At 41.2% G+C, this 22,774-nt stretch overlaps 1 protein-coding gene and 2 pseudogenes across 1 annotated transcript; all 3 read left to right on the top strand.

Moving 5' to 3' along the window:
* The first annotated feature begins 10,936 nt into the window (after positions 1 to 10,936).
* Positions 10,937 to 12,262, top strand: LOC143536348 (uncharacterized). Its single transcript, XM_077030358.1, has one exon. It carries the CDS (start codon positions 10,937 to 10,939, stop codon positions 12,260 to 12,262), a length of 1,326 nt encoding a protein of 441 aa, XP_076886473.1.
* A 5,274-nt stretch (positions 12,263 to 17,536) lies between these two features.
* On the top strand, positions 17,537 to 19,067 carry LOC143536347 (aldehyde oxidase GLOX pseudogene; annotated as a pseudogene).
* A 1,079-nt stretch (positions 19,068 to 20,146) lies between these two features.
* LOC143536346 (lysM domain receptor-like kinase 4 pseudogene) lies at positions 20,147 to 22,205 on the top strand (annotated as a pseudogene).
* The last annotated feature ends 569 nt before the right edge of the window (positions 22,206 to 22,774 follow it).

Below are 22,774 nucleotides of genomic sequence, written 5' to 3'. Positions count from 1 at the left end.
TATTAAGATATTGCTAGAGCAGATATCAGGTATAATATGATGATAATATGTTAAGATGAGATGGTCATACCATTTGTGGTATTTATAGCCGAAGGTAGGTTTCCAAGGAGGTGTGGCCGGCTGCAACAGTATTCCTGTTCCACCAACAGTGGCCTACGCACGTGCCCTGCTGGTAGTTGGTGGGTAGGCAGCGGCTGATAGTGACCAGGCCTGCTGTGTACTATTCCTTTTCCACCAACTGCCGGCTATGCACGTGGTATGGCAGTAGTTGGTGAGTAGGCAGCGGCTAATAGTGACATACAGTACAGGAGCATGCTGCTCGCCATACTGTTGTCAATAAGCTGTCGTATCTTTAGTCAGATCTTTTTCCCATACCTCGTCAGGTACAGTACAGAAGATCTTCCCGTATCGTACGGACTGGCTTATTTGGGCGGGAGTATTCCCCCTCCCGCCCTTGTGCGGGATTGTTCCCGGCTTTGCTCATTCCTTCAGGTGACACTGAATGATTGAGAGCTAAGTGCCTTGTGCGTGTAGCCTTGCTGTGCGGGTGGCCTTCCCTGATGGCTTGTATCCGAAGCTGCGAGAACAGGCGGAGTCCTTCACCATCGGGAGGCATTTCCTGCGGGAACAGCTTGCGTACTGCGCGTAAGGACGTCACGTCTCTGAGCCTGGTTGGTCCTGCGGATCCAGTTGGTTTCTGCGCAGACGTCCCTCTTCAAGGTGAGTCTTGCGGGTCCAACTGGGCTCTGCTGGGACCTACCTCTTCAAGTCCCCCCAGTCCAATGTTCTTCTCATGAGTGTTTAATAAAGTGAGGTGAACTTTTGGACTTAAGCAAAGGGTTTTGAAAAGGGTTTTTTAAGGTTTTCCATGGGGATTCCTCCCGCGGAAGTCCTTGTCACTTGCAGAAATGCCCGAGTTTCCTGCTTGGTCTTTGGGTATGATGCGGGTAGGTCCGTAACCTCCTCGCAAGTCAGGAGCGTTGAGTCCCACTTGTGTGGATTCTCCATGAGGTTTTGGTAGTTTTGAACATAGTGATCAATTATGTTAAAACCACCAATTCCATCCTGGAGCTTCAAACAACGTAGTTCTCGACGTTCCCGCTATGCGGGGATGTTATTTCCGTTTCCGCAAGCATTGCCCAGAAGATCCTTCTTGGTTTCAATTCCCAGCGGAGCGCTAGGTAGATGAAGGGTTTTGCCTTAACACTGTACCCGCGCTCGTCTTATGGTTACTTTACTTCCAAGGTATTCCTGGCGTCAATTCCCTGCGGGTGCTAGGTATGTGAAGGGTTTTGCCTTTACACTGTACCCGCACCCGTCTTATAGTTACTTGGTTGCCGAGGTATACTTGGCTTCAATTCCCTGCGGGTGCTAGGTATGTGAAGGGTTTTGCCTTAACACTGTACCCGCATCCGTCTTACGGTTACTTGTTTGCCAAGGTTTTCTTGGCTTCAATTCCCTGCGGGTGCTAGGTATGTGAAGGGTTTTACCTTAACACTGTAACCGCATCCGTCTTACGGTTACATGTTTGCCAAGGTTTACTTGGCTTCAATTCCCTGCGGGTGCTAGGTATGTGAAGGGTTTTGCCTTAACACTGTACCCGCATCCGTCTTACGGTTACTTGTTTGCCAAGGTTTTCTTGGCTTCAATTCTCTGCGGGTGCTAGGTATGTGAAGGGTTTTGCCTTTATACTGTACCCGCATCCGTCTTACGGTTACTTGTTTGCCAAGGTTTACTTGGCTTCAATTCCCTACGGGTGCTAGGTATGTGAAGGGTTTTACCTTAACACTGTACCCGCATCCGTCTTACGGTTACTTGTTTGCCAAGGTTTACTTGGCTTCAATTCCCTGCGGGTGCTAGGTATGTGAAGGGTTTTACCTTAACACTGTACCCGCATCCGTCTTACGGTTACTTGTTTGCCAAGGTTTACTTGGCTTCAATTCCCTGCGGGTGCTAGGTATGTGAAGGGTTTTGCCTTAACACTGTACCCGCATCCGTCTTACGGTTACTTGTTTGCCAAGGTTTTCTTGGCTTCAATTCCCTGCGGGTGCTAGGTATGTGAAGGGTTTTGCCTTTATACTGTACCCGCATCCGTCTTACGGTTACTTGTTTGCCAAGGTTTACTTGGCTTCAATTCCCTGCGGGTGCTAGGTATGTGAAGGGTTTTGCCTTTACACTGTACCCGCATCCGTCTTACGGTTACTTGGTTGCCAAGGTAAGGGGTATTTTCCCGCTTACTTTTTGATCTTTTTGAATTTTAAAATTCGAAGAGTTGGTGGAAAGATAAGAACAGTCCAAACCTCTGAAACGTCGTGCGACGGTTTCTTCTGACTGTGTCAGGACGTGCAGGAAGTTATGGTGACGTGACAGTACATGGTCATTCCAGACGCTTTTTCAGGCGCGTGGGCACGATTTTTCGGGCGCGTGGCCGCGAAATTAATGGTATGCGTCCTGTCAACAGCTGTTGCCAGCTTGCTTTTTGCCACGTGTCATAGTTTCATTGCACCTTCGTTTTCTCTCTCTTTCGCATTAATTTCATCGCATTAATTGCGATTAGTATATAAAGGGGGAGAGGGCTCTTTGTAATCCACACTTTCACTCTTCTCTTCATCTTCTTTGCGATTTCCGGCGAATACTCACCTTTTCAGGCAAGCATTCTCCCGAAATCGTTTTCTTCTTCTTTTACAAGATGTCTCGTGATCTCGAATCTACAGTCGATGACAAGAGTACTGCTGGCGAGTGCCAGTGTGCTCTGCCTGGCGATCTGTATCGGTACGTCGTCAGGAAGTTCATGCTCGAGTCTCTCGAGCCTGAGTTTCCTGAACCCCACCAGACGGTGTACGATGCCCCCAGAGGTAAGATCGGGGTTTATGCTGCATTCTTTGTCTATGGGAATCTTAGGTTCCCATTGACAAAGTTTGTTTACCGTGTCCTTGAGAGGCACGGCGTTCATTTGACCGAGTTGCACCCCATGGCGATCGCCAAGATTCGCCACTTCGAGTGGGTGTGCCGGATTTTGGGCATTGAGCCCTATGTTGACCGCCTGATGACCTTCTACACTTGGAGGTGCATCCAGGGGTGGTATACCCTGATAACCCGAATCAAGGGTTTGAAGATTTGCGCGACCGAGCGCAGTCTTCGCGCGTGGAAGCGAGAGTTCTTCTTCATCTCCGCTCGCGCCATCCCCCTTGCCATGAAGTTTAAGAACGGGCTGCTACCATGCCCCCGCCATCGGCAACGACGGCCGATCCATCAGGTACGTATGGGGCTTCTCGCCAATCTCTGCCACCTTCCCATCTGCCTGTCCTCTTGGATGGATTTCCGTTGGGTTCAGGTGATGGGTTCGGCGGCTATCGGCCTGTAATTGACCCTACAGGTGCGTAGGGTTCTTTTGGCCCATTTTATATATATATTTTCTTTATCATCTTTTCCTAACTGCTTTATGTTTTTTTTTGCAGTGTCGGATTCCAATGAAGTGTATGTTCCACGATGGAACATTCGCCGAGGAACAACCCTTCGCACCCCTGTGGAGTGCGTGGAGTGGGCTCGTCACGCTGCTCCTAGTGGTGCGTTGGGGGAAGCCATGGCTAGCTACCAGGAGGGTAGGCTAACCAATGAGCTTCGGGTTCTCCTGGCCCGGATGCAGCCGCGCGTCGAGCTGCTTTGTCGTGAAAATGACAAGTTAAAAGCAGCTCGCGTTAAAGAAGTAGCTCAGGCACGGGCTGTCCGGGAGGAGAACCAAAAACTTACCGCAGTGGCTGCGGAGAAGGAGAAGGCCTTCAAGGCCCTCGAGGTTGAAGTTCAGGCTCGACTCGAGGCCCGTTCCAAGGCTGCCCAAGCTGTTAATGAACAGCTTCGGCTGGCTAAGGAAACTGCAAGGAACGCAACCGAGAGGGCCACCAAGGCTGAAGCTGTTGCTGAGCCTCTACGCGTGGAGAATGAAGAGCTTAAAGCCAAATTAGAGGCTCTCCAGCAGGCTCATGATGCCTTGGCGATGGAAGACGCCAAAAAGCTCCAAGAAATCTTGGACCAGAGGGGGGTGCTTGACCATACCGAGCGTAAGCTAAAGGGCGTCGAAGAGGCTGCGGTTAAAGATGTGTTGCTTGCCAACCTCAACAAGAGTGAAGCCGATCGCGCCCGTAACGAAGCTCAAGCTGCCCTCCAAGAAGCCCTGGTTGCCAAGGAATGGCTTCTTCGAGAAGCGTTGTCTCAGGTAAGCTTTTCCTGTCTTTACGCTTTTCTTTGTAAATAGAAAAGGTTTTTGACACTTGTATATTTTCTTTTGTAGGTTGTGCATCGAGTCTTTGCTGAGATGTCGTATGACGATGCTATGAGCGCAGCCCTCAACGCTTCTCACGAGGATGGGGAAAAGGTCGGCTTCCTGCTTGGTCTAGGGTTCGTTGAGAAAGGCATCCCGCCTTCCAACTTCCCTTTGTACAATGTTGATACTGAAGCTGTTTACGACCAAGCAGTGAATCAGTACGCCGTCTTCCCGCATCCGGTGGTGGAGAAGGTGAATGAAGTTGCTGCTGCTGATGATGGGCTAGCTATCCTTAAAGCTTTCCTTGAACCGCCACGCTCTACTGATGGTGCTGGTCCAAGTGGAAGTGGCCCTGAAGCTTGATCCTGAAGATCCATTCCCACTGCTAGGATAGGTTTAGCTTGTATAGATTTATATTCTTGTAGGCGGGTAGTTACCCGGCCATTCTTGTAATGAATATTATGAAATATAAATCTTTGTGCGGGTAAGACCGCTATTTTCACTGGATTACTTGCTTTATAAACGTTATATGACTTGCATACTTTTGTTTAAATTAGCAATTTTCCAAGTGTAGAATAAGTTAACCTTTGAACGTGGTAGATAATAGGTTGAAGTTTTGCTTCCTCTTTCGTGATTGTGCGGGTAGGACCGTCACTTGCACTTAGTAGGATGGCTAAACTTTACCTGCGTCTAACCTGCGTGTAGGTTTTCCTCATCTTTTCTGAGGATAAGTTAACCTTTGAACGTGGTAGATAATAGGTGTGAAGTTTTGCTTCCTCTTTCGTGATTGTGCGGGTAGGACCGTCACTTGCACTTAGTAGGATGGCTAAACTTTACCCATATCTGACCTGCGTGTAGGTTTTCCTCATCTTTTCTGAGGATAAGTTAACCTTTGAACGTGGTAGATAATAGGTGTGAAGTTTTGCTTCCTCTTTCGTGATTGTGCGGGTAGGACCGTCACTTGCACTTAGCAGGATGGCTAAACTTTACCCATATCTGACCTGCGTGTAGGTTTTCCTCATCCTTTAGAAATTCTCTGTTTTGAATAATTTAACCGTTCGACGCGCGGTTGTCAATAGGTTAGTGTTCAGTTTCCTCTTATCATGATTCATGCGGATAGACCGGCACTTTCATTTAGTGGGATAACTGAACTTTTCCCCTTCAACTGACCTGCGTGAAGGTTTGTCGTTTTTTGGGTTTATGCGGGTTTTGCCGCCTTCCCCATGCAACGACTTTCCACGTAATTATGCGGTGAAAACCGGCATATTAGTGTTGAATAAATTAACCGTTCGACGCGCGGTTGTTAATAGGTTAGTGTTCAGTTTCCTCTTATCATGATTCATGCGGATAGACCGGCACTTTCATTTAGTGGGGTAACTGAACTTTTCCCCTTCAACTGACCTGCGTGAAGGTTTGTCGTTTTTTGGGTTTATGCGGGTTTTGCCGCCTTCCCCATGCAACGACTTTCCACGTAATTATGCGGTGAAATCCGGCATATTCGTGTTGATAGTTCATAAAAGTATAAATGTAAAATCATCAGCGTCGATGTTTTAAGGAGAATCATTTCCATTAGAAGTGGCTCTTGGCCTTTTCTTTACAAATTTGGAATTGATTTACATGCAAACTATGTAAATGAGCTCCCTTCCATGTTGTTGGGATAGGAGTGCCATCGAGCCGATACGCACCTGGTTCGGGATCTCGTTCTTTACACAGCATGTAGTCTCCATATTGAAGCTGGAATTTTATTCGTGTTTTCCCCAGCTGGGGTTCTACACGCATCAGCCTGTTCAGCGTTCATTGCGCCACGAGGTGCGCGAGCGTCCCATCTCTGACAAATGCTTCGACCATGTCCTTTACGTCTATGCATTCTTCAGTGTTGTGGCCTTTCGTCCTGTGAAAGTCACAGTATTTGCTCCGATCAGCATTGTGACGATGTCGGATTATTTGAGGCTTTGGCCATGGGAGCTCCTCGGTGGCGAATATCTCGGTGACGCTTTTGGTGAGCGGCGTCCATCTAGAGTTCTTGTTTGACTGTACGTTATCCCTTCCGCCTAACCGATTTTGCAAGCCGGATGAGGTGTCAACGTTTACCCTTGACTGCCAAATGCCTAGCTTTCGCTTTTTGTTTAATCGAGCGGTAAGGATGTTGTCTTCTCTTGTTTTCTGGGTGTAGAGGTTTGTGCTCTGTGGGAGATCTCTACCCAGTTGCTTCTCCGTTTCCGCAAAGCGTTTAGCTGCTGTCATGATGGCATCCCATGTGGATGGCATGCCATCTTTACCCGTTAAGGTGCGGATGAGCTCTGGGTCGTTCGCGCCCTGAATAAAAGCAGCGCGAACAAGATCTTCGCTAATGTTACCCAGACTTAGCTTCTTCGAGTAGAAGCGAGTGATGAAGTCTAGCAAAGATTCATCTTTTTCTCGAATGCACTTGAGGATTGTCCATTGCTCCTCGGTATACTTTCTTTGCTGGCTGAAGTGTTGGCTAAACTTCTGTTGGAAGTCTGCCCAGTCGTAGATGTGGTTGACCGGTAGACGATCGAACCACGCTCTAGCAGCCCCGACAAGCGTCATTTGGAACATGTAACACCACGTGGGTTCCGTCCAACTACTGACGGTTGCCCCCGCTATGAATCTGTTCAAATGATCATCTGGGTCGGATATACCATCATATGTGCCTATGCTGGACATTTGCTTGGCACTTTTTGGGGCAATTGCTTCTGCAATGTCCCTTGCAAATTTGGACGTTCCCGCATTTGCAACGTTTGGTCTGAATGTTTTGGAGAAGTCTCGTGGACTTCCACCTGTGCTTTTTGGTTTGAAGGCTTGTCCAAAATGCCTTTTCGGTTGGGAGTCCGTTTCCTTACGCTTCCCTTTTGCCCTATGGCGAGGGTTCGCGTCGGAGTCGGACTCCTCCGAGTCATCGTCCCAGTATTCTTCGAATTCGTCAGCCTGTTGGACGGAACGCAAGCGTTCGTCCAACTCAGCTTGGAATTCCTTTTGACGTGCCTCCGCCCATGCCTTAACTTCATCGAGTGTTTGGCGGGGGAGTCTTGTTCGTTTCTCTAACTGGGTATCGGTGAATCCCAGTGAGCGATTATTTACTGCACTTGCCCCAGCTTGAGTAACTGGGGTAGTGTTCGTAAAATTTACTTCACTTGCCCCGGCTTGGGTAGCCGGGGTAGTGTTTGTAAAAACTGTGTTGCCGGTATTCCCCCCAGTAGCTGGGGTTGTGGTTACCGGAGTTTCTTTAACCATCTTTCGAGAAGTTTGAAAAAACTGGAGAAAAATGTTCTAGCTTTATGCACGGATGACGCCAATGAAGAAACACAAACCGGACCCCGGGCAGATTACTGGTAACCTGGGGGTTAGATAGATGTTTCCCACGAGGGGTTAGACCCTGAGAAGATGGTTCTTCTGATAACCTGCAAAACAGACACCGTGAGCTCGTCACTGAGAAGGGGGGGGGGTTCCTCCTTGTGACCACCCTCCGGCGTGAGAATCAGACTAGGTTGCTCTTTAAATATAAGTGTATATTAAGATATTGCTAGAGCAGATATCAGGTATAATATGATGATAATATGTTAAGATGAGATGGTCATACCATTTGTGGTATTTATAGCCGAAGGTAGGTTTCCAAGGAGGTGTGGCCGGCTGCAACAGTATTCCTGTTCCACCAACAGTGGCCTACGCACGTGCCCTGCTGGTAGTTGGTGGGTAGGCAGCGGCTGATAGTGACCAGGCCTGCTGTGTACTATTCCTTTTCCACCAACTGCCGGCTATGCACGTGGTATGGCAGTAGTTGGTGAGTAGGTAGCGGCTAATAGTGACATACAGTACAGGAGCATGCTGCTCGCCATACTGTTGTCAATAAGCTGTCGTATCTTTAGTCAGATCTTTTTCCCATACCTCGTCAGGTACAGTACAGAAGATCTTCCCGTATCGTACGGACTGGCTTATTTGGGCGGGAGTATTCCCCCTCCCGCCCTTGTGCGGGATTGTTCCCGGCTTTGCTCATTCCTTCAGGTGACACTGAATGATTGAGAGCTAAGTGCCTTGTGCGTGTAGCCTTGCTGCGCGGGTGGCCTTCCCTGATGGCTTGTATCCGAAGCTGCGGGAACAGGCGGAGTCCTTCACCATCGGGAGGCATTTCCTGCGGGAACAGCTTGCGTACTGCGCGTAAGGACGTCACGTCTCTGAGCCTGGTTGGTCCTGCGGATCCAGTTGGTTTCTGCGCAGACGTCCCTCTTCAAGGTGAGTCTTGCGGGTCCAACTGGGCTCTGCTGGGACCTACCTCTTCACTTTCGGATCTAAAACATGTTTACACTTAATAAGATTACAGGAGAAACATGCAAAGCTGTTCATAAATAAAAAAAAAGGAGAAATATGGAATGTTAATTTGGATAGCTTTCTAAGTCTAAGCGTAGTGGAGCGACAAAGGAAGGAGTTTGGGGCGATTTTTAGCGGCAATCCCCCCCCTCCCGTGATATGTGGGCCGACAGGGGGCGACATAGATTTGTCGTCGGTGTGGTTAAAAAAATATTATTTTATTAAATGGACAATGGCAACCGATTTTTGGGCTACAACACCACTACATCCCTAAAATGAAAATTGTACATCTGCTAACGTGATGTCACGTGTCGAAAATCTTCCCATTTTGTAGTCCTCCAATACATAGAGCATAATTTGACAAGGGGTACACAACTTATGTAATAATTGTGAATGACGATGACCCAATCATGAATTCCAAGTATGAGATGACACACATGCATCGGTGTAGGCAACTTAATTGCTTCATTGAATAGAGTTATGTAAGGTTTAGCTTGTAAAGAAAAATAATGAGGAGAGTATTGTGAGTTATGTAAAGACAAACAAAGGTAAATCATTCTAGTTGCAAAGTCTTATACGGGCAAAAGAATTTTTTAGTAAAATTTGGAAAACGTAAAATATTTGATAACGGAAAAAATGTGTATAGAGTAAAAGTGTCACTTAGCTTACATGTAGAAATGATAGATCTTTGAAATTACCAACATGTGGAGAAGTAGAGCCAAGTTCAAATAAGCCTATGTCGGATAAGCCATGAGTTATATAATTCTTTTGTCATGTATTTGGGTACCATGTTAGATTCGTCAAAGATTAGATAAGTTGTTGCTAAATTGGATTGTGGACTGAGTTCCTTTGTTGGGTTGATGATTTAGGACATTTTTAATTGGGAAGATTATAATACTGGAGACAATGTTAAAAGGATGTCCTCGATATAAACTTAACTAAAACCAGGTCTACTATTAAAGCCCCTCGACCACCACCACAACCACCACCATCATGAGTATTGTTGTGCACTTGGTGTCTACAACATCCCCCACAATTGGTACCATGATTCGATGAGCATGAAAGAACATTGGTTAAGCGATCGGGTGCAGGTCACATTTGTGTGGCATTCAAGGTTTAGGTGTGGGTCAAGTTAAACCGGTTCATGTGTTTTCCTTAGATTTTTTCTTCCATGCTTTCATTTTTCACTTAATTTATCAAATTGTATTCTTTATATAGTTGGCCCTTTTACTTAATTTCAACTTAATGCTTCATTCATTTCTTAGCTATTATAAGAATCAATATTAATGTTTTGAATTTCATTTTTTTCAAATAAATTAATATAACTAAAATCAAAACTCGTTAAATATAATCTCTTATTGTTGAAATGACAGAAAGAAAAACAACCTTGGTAATTTCTTATTTGTTTCAATTCAATATGCTAAAATTTGTAGATGTAATATTTTCTAATTTTTATGTTTATTTGGTATATGTGTTGGCTGGATACTTTCTGGACCTGCGATGGTTTATAGAGCTATTGGGCTATTGGACTTGAAGAATGTTGCTGTTGGGCCAAATTGGGCCGTTTTCTGAAGATGACAATTTAACAAACTCCAAGTCTCAAGCGTAATTGGGCTGGGGAGTTTGTTAATATCGATATAAATAGGGTTGTTGAGCGTCATTCTCTGCAACACACATTTTCTTCTCTGTTGTATCTTTGTAGTCTTGTAATCTAGGGTTTGATTCATCATATTGATTGAATCTGTTGTCTGATAGATTGAGATAAAGAGATTTCAGATCACTGTGTTGGTGATCTTGTAAAGAGTTGTTCAAATCTTCCGCTGTGGTTGTAATCTGGTGAAGTTGGAATAAAGATTGGAGTTCTGATATCCATTTTTACATGGTATCAGAGCCGTGATTGCTCGATATCTTGGGATTTCATCGGTGTTTGGTGTTAACAGCAAAGCTAGGGTTTCCGAAATTGAAACCCTAATATTTGGGAATTATTGGTTTCATCGATCTTGAAGGTTACGTACATCCGTGTAGGGTGTTCTTGTGGAGTATTTCTTTCGTGCAACTCAATTTGTGATCGAAGATCTGTGTGCTGATTCTGTCAAGAATTGTAACCCTAAGTGAAGGTTGCATTCTTGACTCTTGGAAGGAATACACTAACTTGGGCGCTCTCGGGTGAGATCTTTCTAATTCTTTTCTTTTTAGTCACATTTTATATACTTGTGTAGGCATAATTAGGTTGATACCAGAGGATATAAAGCCTGGTCTTTGTGTTGCATTAGGCATTCTAGGTTTATGTGTATCAGTTTCTTGAGTGTGCTTATGTGATTTTGTTTTTCATTCTTATTGATTGTTATCATGGGTGATGAAAATAATAATAACAATAATACGCTGGTTAGTAAACTTGAAGCCAGTGATCCGCTTTATTTGCATGCTAGTGATTCTAGTAGTCTTACCGTTGTTAGCATAAAACTGAAAGGGACTAAAAATTATAAAGTTTGGTCTAAAGCTATGAACCTGGCATTACAAGTTAAAAATAAAATTGGATTTATAGATGGTACTTGTGTTAGGTCTACCACTGATGAAGTTCTTTCAAAACAGTGGGATAGATGTAATTTGGTTGTTCTTACTTGGTTATTAAATTATGTGTCTGAAGAGTTGTATTTAGGGCAGGTCTATTCTAAATTAGCAACCGAAGTGTGGAATGACTTAAAAGAAACATATGATGAAATGGATGGATCTGTGGTCTTTAACTTGTATCAAAAAATTAATATGTTTACTCAAAGTAACCAATCTGTGTCTGAATATTATCACAAGTTAAACATAATGTGGAAACAGTTGGATCAAATTTTACAATTGCCTCTTTGTACGTGTGAGGCTTCGAAACAGTTTAATGATTTTAATCATCTAATAAAATTGATGCAATTTTTAATGGGCCTTGACAGTAGTTATGAGGCTGTTAGAACAAGTCTACTATTAAAAGAACAACTTCGTACTGTCAAAGAGGCTTTTGCTATTGTGTCTAGAGAAGAATCTCATAGGAATTCTAACAGTGGTTCTTTGAATGGACAAATCCAAGGAGTTAGGTTTGTTTCCAAGTCAAATCAAGTATTTGACAACAAAAGGAACACTGTAAGATTTCCTAATCAAGCTGTTAAGTGTTCACATTGTAATAAAATGGGTCATAGTGTGAATAAGTGTTTTGAAATTGTTGGTTCTCTTGTTTGGATGAAATCTAGAAATAACACAGGGAAAAAGGTTGTTTCTAGTAACAACACTGTAAGTAATAATTCAGGTACATCAAATAGCTCTCCTGCTAGTGGTCTTACTCCTGATCAAGTAACTAAGTTGTTGAGTCTTTTGAATGAAAAAGCTTCTGTTAGTACTCAAAGCTGTAATGTGTCAGGTATTTTTCGTCCTTGGTTTTATTCTCTTAATTCTAGAAAACCTGTGTTTTGTTTTGCTAGTAAAAACGATTATGAGTCAAAACTCGGTTGGGTTGTTGACTCAGGGGTAAACCAACACATGGTTATGTCTGATAAGAATTTGATGAACCGACTTGATGTGTCTGATCTCAATATAAGAGTAAGACACCCCAATGGTACTAGTGCTGTTGTCTCAAAGATTGGTGACATAAAACTAAATAGTTATGTAACATTCTATGATGTGTTTGTTTGTTCCTGACTACTGTGTGAATTTAATGTATGTTCACAAACTAGCAAAGGATAGTAAACTAACTGTGTCGTTTAATGAAAACAATTGTTATATTCAAGACTGTGTAACCAAGAAAGTCCTGGTGACTGGTAGTCGACTTGATGGATTATACATTTGTGGTGATTCTTCTTTATCTGATAAGTTGTGTTTTAGTAGTAGCAGTAATATTGATTTATGGCATGCTAGATTAGGGCATCCTTCAGATATAGTTTTAAACGTATTAAAAGATTCATTAAAGTTATCTAAAGTTGACAACAATACTGTTTGTGAAGTATGTCATAAGGCTAAGCAACATAGAGAGCCATTTCCCTTGAGTGATCATAAGACTAAATGTTTGGGAGAATTAGTTCATCTAGATGTTTGGGGTCCTTATAAGATCCCAAGCAGAGAAGGATTTAGGTTTTTTCTCACTATAGTTGATGATTATTCAAGGGCTGTGTGGGTGTTTTTAATGAAACATAAAAATGAAGTTTTTTATCATGTTAAAAGTTTTGTAACTATAGTTAAAACTCAATTTAATAAAATGGTAAAACTTATTAGAACTGATAATGGAACAGAATTTATCAATAGTCAAATGGATAAATTCTGTATTGATAGTGGTATTATTCATCAAACAACATGTGTCCATACTACTCAACAAAATGGAATTGTTGAAAGGAAGCATAGACATTTGTTGAATGTTGCTAGGGCGTTATTATTTCAAAGTGAAATTCCTTTAAATTTTTGGTCTGAGTGTATATTGACTGCTGCATATTTGATTAACAGGACACCCTCGTTTGTGTTAAATGGTAAATCACCTTATGAATTTGTGTATGAATTTAAACCTGTGCTAGATCATCTTAGGATGTTTGTGTGCTTATGTTTTAATATTGTTTTAAACAAAAGTGACAAATTTGCTAGTAATGCTGAAAAATGTGTTTTTATTGGTTATTCTAACCAAAAGAAAGGATATAAGTTGTGGAGTTTACAAAGAAAACAAGTTTCGTTTTCAAGAGATGTTAAGTTCTATGAAACAATTTTTCCTTTTAAAGAAAATGTAAATTTACAGCGCATTGATGAGAATATTTATGGTATAAATCATTTAAATTTTTTTAACTTGTACGATTCATCTGAGCCCAAACTATCTATGGATGTTTCAACTCCCAATGATGATATTCATACTAATGAAACCTCTTCTCATGGGTCTAAGTAGCCTGAATCAAGGTCAGGTACCATGTTTGGTAGGGTTGAACTTCAGCAAACCAGTGGTACAAGTCTTGAATCTGGCGGGGTTCAGGATGAGATAGGAAGTAGTGATCAATTTGATAATTCTGAGGGAAATAATGTTGAACAAGATATCCCAACTGTGCTTAGAAAGTCTACAAGAAATATAAGTTTTCTAGAACATTAAAGGATTATGTAGTAGAAGGAAAAGTTAGATATGGTCTTGAGAAAGTTGTGAATTACTCTAACCTATCTAGTAACAATAAGAGTTTTGTGTCTATGTTAAGTAAGAGTAGTGAACCTAGGTATTTCTTTGAGGCTGCCAGTGACCCCAACTGGGTCAGTGCTATGAATGAAGAAATTGAAGCTCTTCATAGATATGACACATGGGATTTGGTTGAATTGCCTTCAAATAGGAAAACTATAGGTTGTAAGTGGATTTTTAAAAGCAAATATAAATCAACTGGAGAAGTTGAGAGATACAAAGCTAGGTTAATGGCTAAAGGTTTTAGTCAAAAAGAAGGTGTTGATTCTTTGAAACTTTTTCACCTGTGGTGAAAATGATAATTGTAAGATGTGTTTTAACTTTGGCTGTTCAAAATAGCTGGGTTCTATATCAATTAGATATTAATAATGCATTTTTATATGGTAACTTGAATGAAGATGTTTATATGGATTTACCTGAAGGGTATTACTCTAAAGATGAGACTAGAGTTTGTAAGCTAAAAAAGTCTTTGTATGGGCTTAAACAAGCTCCTAGAATGTGGAATGAGAAACTTGTCAATGTGTTAATTGAACTAGGATTTGTTCAAAATATGTGTGATTATTCTATGTTTATTTTGTCTACCAAAGATGTGTTTCTTGTTTTACTTGTATATGTTGATGGTATTGTATTAACTGGAAATTCTGAAACTGAAATAATAAAAGTTAAAGAGTTTCTTAAGACCAAGTTTATGATTAAAGATCTTGGAGAACTTAAATATTTTTGGGTATTGAAGTAATTAGGTCTGATGTTGGCATATGTTTGTCACAAAGAAAATATTGTTTGGATTTGCTTGCTGAGTATGGCATGACTGGATGCAAACCTGTAAGCAATCCGATTGAGCAACATTTTATTGTTACAAACAAACATAAAAATAATGATTTTGTTTTAAGTAACATTGCTGGTTATCAAAAACTTGTTGGTAAACTGATTTACTTATCTCATACTAGGCCTGATATTGCTTATTCTGTGCATTATCTAAGTCAATATATGCATAATCCTTATAATTCGCATTTACAAATTGCTTTAAGGTTATTCAGATACTTAAAAGGGTCTCCTGGAAAAGGAATCTTGTTTAGTAAATGTAATGAATTTAAATTAAGGGTCTATTCTGATTCAGATTGGGCAAAATGTTCAGAAACTAGAAAATCAATAACTAGTTTTTGTGTGTTTCTAGGAAATTCGTTAGTTTCTTGGAAAAGTAAGAAAAAATCTACTGTGTCCAGATCTTCTGCTGAGGCAGAATATAGGGCAATGTGTTCTGCAACTTGTGAAGTCATTTGGGTTATCAACTTGTTAAGTGAATTGCAAGTTAAAATATGTTTACCTATAAGTTTGTATTATGATAGCACAGCTGCAATCTCTATTGCGGCTAATCCTGTCTTTCATGACATAACTAAACATTTTGAGTTGGATCTTTTCTTTTTAAGAGAAATGATTGTAAGAGGATATATTAAAACTGTGAACATACAGTCTAAATATCAAGTGGCTAATGTGTTCGCTAAAGGGTTGTTGATAAATCAACATAATGAGATATGTAAGTTACTGCAAATGTATGACATGTTTGGCTATTGAATTGAGAGGGGATGTTGAAATGACAGAAAGAAAAACAACCTTGGTAATTTCTTATTTGTTTCAATTCAATATGCTAAAATTTGTAGATGTAATATTTTCTAATTTTTATGTTTATTTGTTATATGTGTTGGCTGGATACTTTTTGGACCTGTGACGGTTTATGGAGCTATTGGGCTATTGGACTTGAAGAATGTTGCTGTTGGGTCAAATTGGGCCGTTTTCTGAAGATGACAATTTAACAAACTCCAAGTCTCACGCGTAATTGGGCTGGGGAGTTTGTTAGTGTCGATATAAAAAGGGTTGTTGAGCGTCATTCTCTGCAACACACATTTTCTTCTCAGTTGTATCTCTGTAGTCTTGTAATCTAGGGTTTGATTCATCATATTGATTGAATCTGTTGTCTGATAGATTGAGATAAAGAGATTTCAGATCACTGTGTTGGTGATCTTGTAAAGAGTTGTTCAAATCTTCCGCTGTGGTTGTAATCTGGTGAAGTTGGAATAAAGATTGGAGTTCTGATATCCATTTTTACACTTATTCATACAAGTTTTATATTTTCAATCTTTAGTTCAGAGTTTGTGCACAAAGTTTTAGATATTCCTCTTTGTTTAATAACGGTTTCTAACTAGTTTTGTACTCGTTCGGTGACCGGATATTTATATGTAATAAAATAAACACTGGACCAAATTATCTACCAATAGCTTTGTTATTGGGGAGATCTTACTAGGTATGTTGCTTGAGCTAGTTAAAGAAATCCAAGGACGTTTGAGTGTGTGACTCTAGATGGCGTGAGTAAAATTTATCCTTGAGAAGGAAAGCAATGACAAAGGTACACTTTATGTGTGACGTAAACCAATCACGATAATTTGACATGTTGGATCTAAAGTTGTTTGCTCGTGTAATTTAAACTGATGCTTCATATGCTTCTTGAAATGAATCGTCCCAACATGCGAGATTGGTCAAGTTTTGCAAAATTGATACACAAGTTAAATCAAAAGACGTTTACATTCAACCTTCATTGAAAGACCATTTTCGTATTTCTGAGTGCATGACTCGTGTCATTTTCCAAGCTAGATATGCTTTTAAATATTCAAAACTTATGATACATGGTCAATATTTTTTATGTAGCTTGTTCAGTCACAACTTTCATTACTCGATTACATTACTTCAATTTTTATTTATTTTTTGGTCTATCTAATAATATAAATTCACACACTTTTTGAAACTGTCACAATACATTAAAAGATTATTTTTTATTGAACCGTGAATATTCCTGCAAATAGGTTGTTGTATCAACGTCAAACTCACTATTTTGTTTTAAACGTGAGAATTCCTTACCGGTAAATTTACGGTGCTTATCAACCAATTATATACATTTAAAAGAAGTTTAGGTGTATAAAGCAGATTAGGTTGGTCACGGTTAGCTTGTTCACAACTCAAACAAGAATTTGAAAAGCATCTACAACTTTTTTATATATATGGTTGTTGATCGGTGATACCTACGAAATACAAAGTCCCCCTTTTTTAACGACAAACACAAGCAAAACCCTTGGAATACTCTCAGGGGGGGTCTGATGTCGCGAGCTCTAATCCACGTTGTGGTGCTTTACCAAGGTTTAAACCCAAGAACATGGCACACGAGTTGAATTCAAGTCGCAAAACTACAGAAAAAAAATCCTTTAGAGAACCCAAAGTAAAACTCTCGAGTCCTGACCACCCCATCAAAGTGGGAATCGCGAGGGAAATGCATATCCCTAACTTTATATTCCATAAAATAAAGTCAATCAAAGACATAAATAGCAATAGATGGCATTCGTATATAAATGAAATTTTGGAAGATTTGATTGTATTTGCCAACTGTTTATGAATTCTTCCAAATTTAAACATATTCATTTCTATCATACTATAATTTGCATCCTCTAAATGATTACAAATGCCATTACAAGGGGTCACAAAAAAACCAAGATTTATCTGTTTTACAAATTTGTATGGCAGCATTAATGTTCATGATCTTCATCTTCCTCCATGTTCCTATCTCTGGCCACCGCCACGGCTTCATTAGTCCGGCACCACAACCTACACTACCTCCACAACCACCCATAACACCAAACGACCCAAACTTGCTTTTCAACACAACAAAACTTGAATCAAAAAAACCTTTGGGAACATGGGATCTTCTACAACAAAACATAGGCATATCCGCCATGCACATGCAACTCCTACATAATAATAAAATTGTCATCTTCGACCGGACTGACTTTGGCCCTTCAAACCTCAGTCTACCATCCGGTCGACACTGCCGGCTCAATGACGAACTCATCCGACCCGACTGCACCGCTCACTCAATCCTCTACGACGTACCGTCAAACACATTCCGGCCACTTTACGTCCAGACAGACGTATGGTGCTCCTCTAGCGCGGTTAACCCTGCCGGCACACTTGTCCAAACCGGTGGATACCACGCTGGCGATCACAAAATACGTTTATTCACTCCGTGTGATGATCGTGAGGAAACATGTGATTGGGTTGAGTTGAGAAGGGATCTAAACATTCAACGGTGGTACGCTTCGAATCATATTCTTCCAGACGGGAATATTATTATCGTTGGTGGCCGTAGAGCTTATAGTTACGAGTTCTTCCCACAAAACCCTACCGGAGTTTCTCCTTTATTATTATTTAACCTCACATTTTTACTCGAAACAACTGATTACAAAGAAGAAAACAATCTTTACCCGTTTTTACACCTCTTACCAGACGGAAACCTGTTTATCTTCGCAAACCAACGTTCGGTTTTGCTCGATTACATTCGCGGGAAAATCATCCGTGAGTATCCGCCCATTCCTGGCGAAAAACGATCGTACCCATCAACCGGTTCGTCGGTTTTACTTCCAATTTCACTCAACTTAGTCTTCGTCTGCACCGGTGGCGGTGGAGACGAAGAAATGTGGTGGCGCGTTAGGGGGGTCGTTTTCGATGGCGGAAGGTGGCGTTTATGCTGCGGCTTCACGGACATGCGGACGGATGAATCTGGTTGATCCTCAGCCGAAATGGGTCATGGAGGAAATGCCTCTCTAGCGAGTGATGCCGGATTTGATATTATTACCGACCGGAGATGTGCTTATTGTTAACGGAGCAGCGCGAGGAACCACAGGCTGGGAGAATGCGGTTGAACCGGCTTTGCATCCAGTTCTTTACGAGCCAAAGAAGAGATTATTTACTGTGCTAAATCCTACAATAAGACCAAGGATGTACCATTCATCAGCTGCATTATTGCCAGATGGCAGGATTTTAGTGGGTGGAAGTAATCCACACGTTGGGTATGAGTTCACTGGAGTAGAGTACCCAACTGATCTAAGTTTGGAGTCGTTTTCGCCTCCGTACATGGACGAACGGTTCGCTTATTACAGACCTTCGATCATGACCGTTGAATACGGTGTTGATGAAAGCGTATCGTATGGTCAGTATTTTGGTGTAACGTTGAGTATGAGTTTGAGTGGTTTAGATCGAAGGCTCATGGTAACGTTGGTTGCACCTTCGTTTACGACTCACTCCTTCGCGATGAATCAAAGGGCTTTGGTTTTGCGTGTTGTGGTTGTGGAACAAGTATCGTTGTTTGGGTATAAGGTTACGGTGCAGGCGCCTTCATCGCCTAATGTTGCACCACCGGGGTATTATATGCTGTTTGTGGTACACGATGGGGTACCAGGTCACGCTGTTTGGATCAGATTGCGTTGATATTTGTCTCTTATGTCTTCCTTTTTTTTCTAATTATTAATATTCTTTGATTTTAAAGTGAAAATTGACGGATATAGTTTTGAAAATAGATATTAGTTAAGTATAATATAGTAAATAAAGAAACCTCTTTCAAACTAACAAAAAGATTTTTTTTTAAAGGTTGACCAATGAGAATTGAGAATCCTTCCAAGAGATTATTAACTGACCGGAATTTTTTACCGGAATTAACCCTAACATATGCATATTTTGGTTAAATATAAATCGGAAAAACCGCGTTGTAAATTGTCGACACCACAACATCATTCGGGTTTCATACTAGTATTATATAACACGTAAAAGTTTATTCTAATAATGCTATAATAATACATACACACCAAAATTATTAATCTTTTTATTCTATTTTATTATCAATTCCCCTAAACTAAAACTATTTAGAGGTGCACAAACTGGGTATTCTCAGGAATCGGAACTAGGTATAGTCAACAAAAGTCAAAACCGGGTCCGGGTATAATCAGGCGTTTGACCGGGTTTTGACCGGTTCCATCGGGTTTTTTTCGGGTAGGGTACAGCCGGGTTTTGACCGGGTATTGACGGAACCGGTTCCACCATGTCCGGGTCGGTTCCGGGTACAGTATTAGAGGGAAACCCAAGACCCGGTCCATACCCGCGGGTAGGGTAGGGTCGGGTCCGGTTCCGGGTATGAACCGCCGGGTCGGGTCCGGATCCGGTTGTTTTGTGCACCTATAAAACTATTGATCTTTGTGGGCCATGGTAACAAGTTGTCAACACGTTGAATTAAACTTTTTCGACCAACATTTGAATCAACCTTCCACGTTTACCAAGAAATTGCTGTATTCTTGTCTCACTCTCAACCTCCGTTGACCCCAACAACCTTCTCCATTTACCACCAATACAATTCAAATCAGTTATCGTATTCACTCCAATCAATTCATCAAATCACTTGATTCCAATACCTTCCCACCATGACAATTTCAATTCAAAACCTTCCTTACTAATAACAATATTATCTTAATCTCTATCATCGTCCCTTCATCCAACTAAGTCAACTACATCCAAGCATGTCGTCGTCCCTGCGTTTTCTCTCCGTTTGTTGTTTCTTCTTTCTCTGTCCACGTGTTTTGATCCAAGCCCAGCAACCATACATCAGGAAGTTGGCTACAAACTGTGCTATCAAAAACGCTTCAACTTCTGTTTTTGGTTATGCTTGTAACGGTGTTAATCACACATGTCAAGCTTACCTCACCTTCCGATCCAACCCTCCTTACAACACAGTTGCTTCCATCTCCAATCTGTTAAATGCAAACCCGACTCAGCTCTCACAACTCAACTCTGTCTCACAAACCTACACGTTCGGAACTGGTGAAATCGTGCTTGTGCCCACCCGGTGTTCGTGTGTAGGTCAGGTTTACCAAGCGAACGCCACGTATGTTATCCGGTCCGGAGACACGCCTTTATTGATCGCTAACGACACTTTCGGAGGGCTGTCCACTTGCCATGCTATTAATGCTGAAAGAAGTAATCTTACTACTAATATCTATACAGGTTCTAAACTAACTGTGCCATTAAGATGTGCTTGTCCGACTGAAAAACAAGCCGCTGCTGGTGTTAGGTATTTGCTATCTTACTTGATCACTCGGGGACAAACGGTTTCGGGTATAAGTGCTAGTTTTGATGTTGATACTGGAATGACTCTTCAAGCTAATGAATTATCAGAACAGGATTATAATATCTACCCCTTTACCACCCTTTTAGTTCCACTTACAAATCCGCCTACAAAATTGCAAACCATAGCACCACCGCCACCACCAGCCACATCACCACCGCCACCACCAATACAGCCACCACCCCCGCCCTCAGCCATTGATCATAAATGGGTTTATATTCTTGTAGGAGCCCTTGCAGGGGTTGTTCTCACATTTGGTATCGGGTTATGCGCTTTCTGGTTTTTCTTTTTAAAGAGGAAGAAAACGACTCCACCTACGACTTCTTCTGTTTCTCAGAGCTTTGAAGCAGTTGAGAAACCGGAGGACAAGAAGTTGAATTTTGATGAAGAGTCAGAATTCATGGAGAGTTTAAGTAACATAGCTCAATCACTCAAAGTTTACAAATTTGAAGAACTTGAATCAGCCACACAAGATTTTAGCCCTAAATGTTTGATTAAAGGGTCGGTTTACCAAGGTACAATCAGAGAAGAACATGTTGCCATTAAGAAAATGCATGGTGACGTGTCAAACGAGATTCATTTGCTTAACACTATTCACCATCATAATCTCATTAGCCTGTCGGGTGTTTGTTATAGTGACGGTCATTGGTACCTTGTTTATGAGTTTGCTGCTAATGGGCCATTAAGCGATTGGATCTATTATAATGCACAAAGCAACAACAAATTGTTAAACTGGATGCAAAGAATGCAAATTGGTTTAGACATAGCAAACGGGCTTGATTACCTCCACAGTTATACCACGCCTCCGTATGTTTACAAGAATCTAGAAAGCAGCAATATTCTTCTTGATGGTAATTTCAGAGCCAAGATTACAAATTTTGATCTTGCAAGGTCTGCTGAAGGGCAAGAAGGTCAATTCGCACTGACCCGACACATTGTTGGTACTAGAGGTTACATGTCTCCCGAGTATTTGGAAAACGGTTTGATCTCCACAAAGCTTGATGTCTACGGATTTGGCGTTTTGTTGCTTGAAATAGTTACAGGAAAACATGTTTCTGATCTATACGAGAAGGTGAACAAGAATTTGTCTGAGGTTTTATATGATGTTCTCCAGGAAGAAAACATGGACAAAAATGAAAAGTTGACCGATTTCATTGACCCACGCCTCCAAGGGAATTATCCTCGGCAACTCGCCATGTCTGTGGTCAAATTGATTGACGGTTGCCTCGATAAAGATCCATCAGTTCGCCCGGATATGAATGAGGTTTCACAGTGTCTTTCTAGGGTTCTAACCACCTCACAGGCTGGAGAATTTTCGCAGAGCATTTCAGTTCAAGGGAGATAATTTGGTAAAATGTTACATGGTGTATTTTATTATATGATCTCGACATAGCAATAAAAGCGGTCGCTTCTTGCGCCTAGGGACATTTCCAGGCGAGGCCCGGTATATGTGCTTCCAGAATTTCTAGTTCCTAGGCCCTCACTTCTTGAAGTTGATGACACCTCTATTGGCATTGATGGCGGGTCAAGAACAATGATAATTTAACCATTGGTACTTTACTTTGCAAATTTTGTTATTCAAGTTTTGGAATTTACATTTGAATCTTGGCTCTTTTAGAACTTTTGGTACTAATTAGATGATATTATATGTTAATATGTTATATAATAACTTTTGTTTATTTTATATGAAGAATGGTATTATTTTTCTCATACACAATATATTTTATTTTTTTTTATTTAAGTGCGCTTTTTTTTCTTAGGCCCTCACTTTTTTCGCGCCTTGCGTCTAGGCCCCAGGCGAGGCTTATGCGCCTTGAGTGTTTTTCATCTAACTGTAAGATACTATCAAGAATACACAAATACACGAAAAGTATATTAGTAATATTACAAAAACATAACAAAGAAATTTAAAAGAATTTTATCTACATGAACTTCTCGTCTTTGTTTTTTTTTTCTTTTGGTAATATGATATAAGCAATCATAGTTGCCTGTTTTAACCAACAATTTCAAATACTGAAATCTA

The sequence above is a fragment of the Bidens hawaiensis genome, unplaced genomic scaffold (assembly GCF_021521415.1).
Source record: "Bidens hawaiensis isolate Kalapana, Puna unplaced genomic scaffold, B.hawaiensis_p1.1 tig00010796_1, whole genome shotgun sequence".
NCBI lineage: Eukaryota > Viridiplantae > Streptophyta > Magnoliopsida > Asterales > Asteraceae > Bidens > Bidens hawaiensis.
This window is presented reverse-complemented; position numbering and strand designations above follow the sequence as displayed.

Coding starts and splice junctions, on each gene's coding strand:
- LOC143536348 (XM_077030358.1), top strand. CDS start 10,937: ATGGGTGATGAAAATAATAATAACAATAATACGCTGGTTAGTAAACTT.